A 2,115-nucleotide genomic window follows, 5' to 3' on the forward strand; every position below is an offset into this window, starting at 1 on the left:
TTATTCGGTTAAATCTCGTAGTAATTTGCTCATATTTTCAACAATATGTATATGATAACACGAGGGCTCGGGCGAGAGAAAATTTTCCTTGCACAAAAAATTAAGAATATAGAGGGCATTGTAATATCCCTCCCCTTTCCTCTAAATCGAAAGGTTGTATGTTTATGTTTTTTAGGTGTCACTTTTTAGAAAAATAGCGATGGAGGTGCTACAGGAACCCCATAATAGTGGTGAAGTCTTTTTTTTTTGAATTACTAGTGAGTCTTTATCTTGATATTTTTTGTAAGTGAGGGGCATACCGCGGAAGAATGACCGCACAAATGAATCACCCCTGCCAACAGAGTGATGCAGCCATGAATGCCAATGTAGTGTGAAGAGCAAATCTTTTCCGTGGTCGGCGTAACTAATTAAACCGATAGCGATGCATCTGGACAAGGGTTCACACGATCGAGATTCAGATGAACACGGTGCAGTTCGGGATACAGTCAATAAATTAGGATCATATATATGCGCGTACGCTTCATCAGTCCTCTAATAAAGAGAAGTCGAGCATCTATAGCAGCCAACCGCCCACTTTTATCAGAAAAAGGTTCTCGGCCTCACTGCTGGTGCTGGTGTCCTGGGAAGATCCTCGATTTACTTCGGGCTCCAGGTCGTCGTCCATGGAGGAGGCCAAGAGGAGGCCGCGCGGCGTGCTGGACCTGGAGGCGCAGTTCGCCTTCTTCCGTTCGCAGCACCGGCACCCGGTCAACGTCGCCGCGCACGCGCTGCTCGCGGGCCCCATCCTCTTCGGCAGCCTGCTCATCCTCTACTTCCTGCCCCTGCCCTCCCCGCTCGACCCGGCCCTCGCGCTCTCCCTCGCCTACGGCGCCGCCTACCTCGCCGTCGACCGCCGCGCCGGGGCCCTCGCCGCGCTCCTCCTCCTCGGCGCCTGGGCCGCCAGCCGCGCCCTCGCCGCCCGCCTCGGCTTCGCGCTCGCGTGGAAGGTCGTGCTGGCCACGGAGCTCTTCTGCTGGACCTGGCAGTTCCTCGGCCATGGACTCTTCGAGGTAACGTCCGATTTGTTCCCTGAACCTCCGCCACGCTCCTGGTCACAGGCGACCTGACATCAATTGCTGTTTTTTGCTTGCCGAATCTGCTTGTTCTTGCAGAAGAAAGGGCCAACGGTGAGTGAACTTCCGGCGGTGTTCCTGATGGAGCCATTCCTCATCCTGCTGCAGGTAAACGTCATTTTAATCCTCTGAATCTTCAAGATAAACGCAAATCATGTGCGGCATACATATGAATGTAGCAAAGATGGCATAATCAATCTACTAGAGATTGAATGGACATGGAGTTCTTAACAACAGTACTAAGTAGCAGCCGTTGGCTCTTGTTTGTGCACAGATACTCAACAAGCTGTTTGGCTGCGAGCCATACCCTGGATTCAGCAAGAACGTGGATAAGAAGATGGAGGCTGATCTCAGTGAGAGCAGAGAGCTCGAGCAGAGGAAGATCAACTAATTGGACATGCTCAGGTTGATTCATATATAAGTAGCAAAGTGTGTGTGCCTACCATCTGTGATGTTTATGCATGCTGTCTTAGATATTTGTAGAATAAAGTGAACAGCCGAACTTTCTGTACACGATGATATTGTGCTATTGAAGCTTCTTTTCCCAGTCGCCAGGAAGAAGATGCATCCTGGCTGCAGGTTTGCAGCTCCAGATTTCACTCGCCGAGTGCTCTGCTAGACATTTCATCAACCACCTTATGGGCAAACATAGCTGCAACTGTATCCGGCTCGAGACATCCTTCTCTGAATGCTCTACTACACATTTCATCGAACACCCCATGGACAAGCATAGCTATATCGGACCTGCCGTAGTGTCTTGCTAAACCAGCAGACGCACGAATGGGCCTGCCGTCCTCGAACTGAAGATGTTGCCCCCGATTATCTGGCGGCCATGGGAAACCCGGACCGGCCCGACCCAACCTGGCCCGGAAAAGCCCGATCTGACCTGGCCTATTCTTGTCTATAGGCCAGGCCTGGGCCTATGTTTTGAGCCCGAAGGCTAGGCCAGGCTTGGGCTTGGCATATTTACGTTTTAGGGATGAGGCCCGACTGGCTTTTCCTT

At 51.3% G+C, this 2,115-nt stretch overlaps 1 protein-coding gene across 1 annotated transcript; it reads left to right on the plus strand.

Annotated features, from left to right (window-relative positions):
* Nucleotides 1-525: 525 nt before the first annotated feature.
* LOC119332553 (2-hydroxy-palmitic acid dioxygenase MPO1-like) lies at nucleotides 526-1,711 on the plus strand. The gene is made up of 3 exons (XM_037605734.1): nucleotides 526-1,049; nucleotides 1,152-1,220; nucleotides 1,387-1,711. The coding sequence occupies exons 1-3, from the start codon at nucleotides 663-665 to the stop codon at nucleotides 1,501-1,503; spliced, it is 573 nt and encodes a 190-aa protein (XP_037461631.1). The 5' UTR covers nucleotides 526-662; the 3' UTR covers nucleotides 1,504-1,711.
* The last annotated feature ends 404 nt before the right edge of the window (nucleotides 1,712-2,115 follow it).

Source organism: Triticum dicoccoides, chromosome 7A, assembly GCF_002162155.2.
Source record: "Triticum dicoccoides isolate Atlit2015 ecotype Zavitan chromosome 7A, WEW_v2.0, whole genome shotgun sequence".
In the NCBI taxonomy this organism is placed as follows: Eukaryota; Viridiplantae; Streptophyta; class Magnoliopsida; order Poales; family Poaceae; genus Triticum; species Triticum dicoccoides.

Excerpts from the sequence above, each read along its gene's own strand:
- LOC119332553 (XM_037605734.1), top strand. The coding sequence starts at position 663 with ATGGAGGAGGCCAAGAGGAGGCCGCGCGGCGTGCTGGACCTGGAGGCG. Across the intron at positions 1,050-1,151 it reads TCGGCCATGGACTCTTCGAG|AAGAAAGGGCCAACGGTGAG; the intron begins GTAACGTCCGAT and ends TTGTTCTTGCAG. Across the intron at positions 1,221-1,386 it reads CATTCCTCATCCTGCTGCAG|ATACTCAACAAGCTGTTTGG; the intron begins GTAAACGTCATT and ends GTTTGTGCACAG.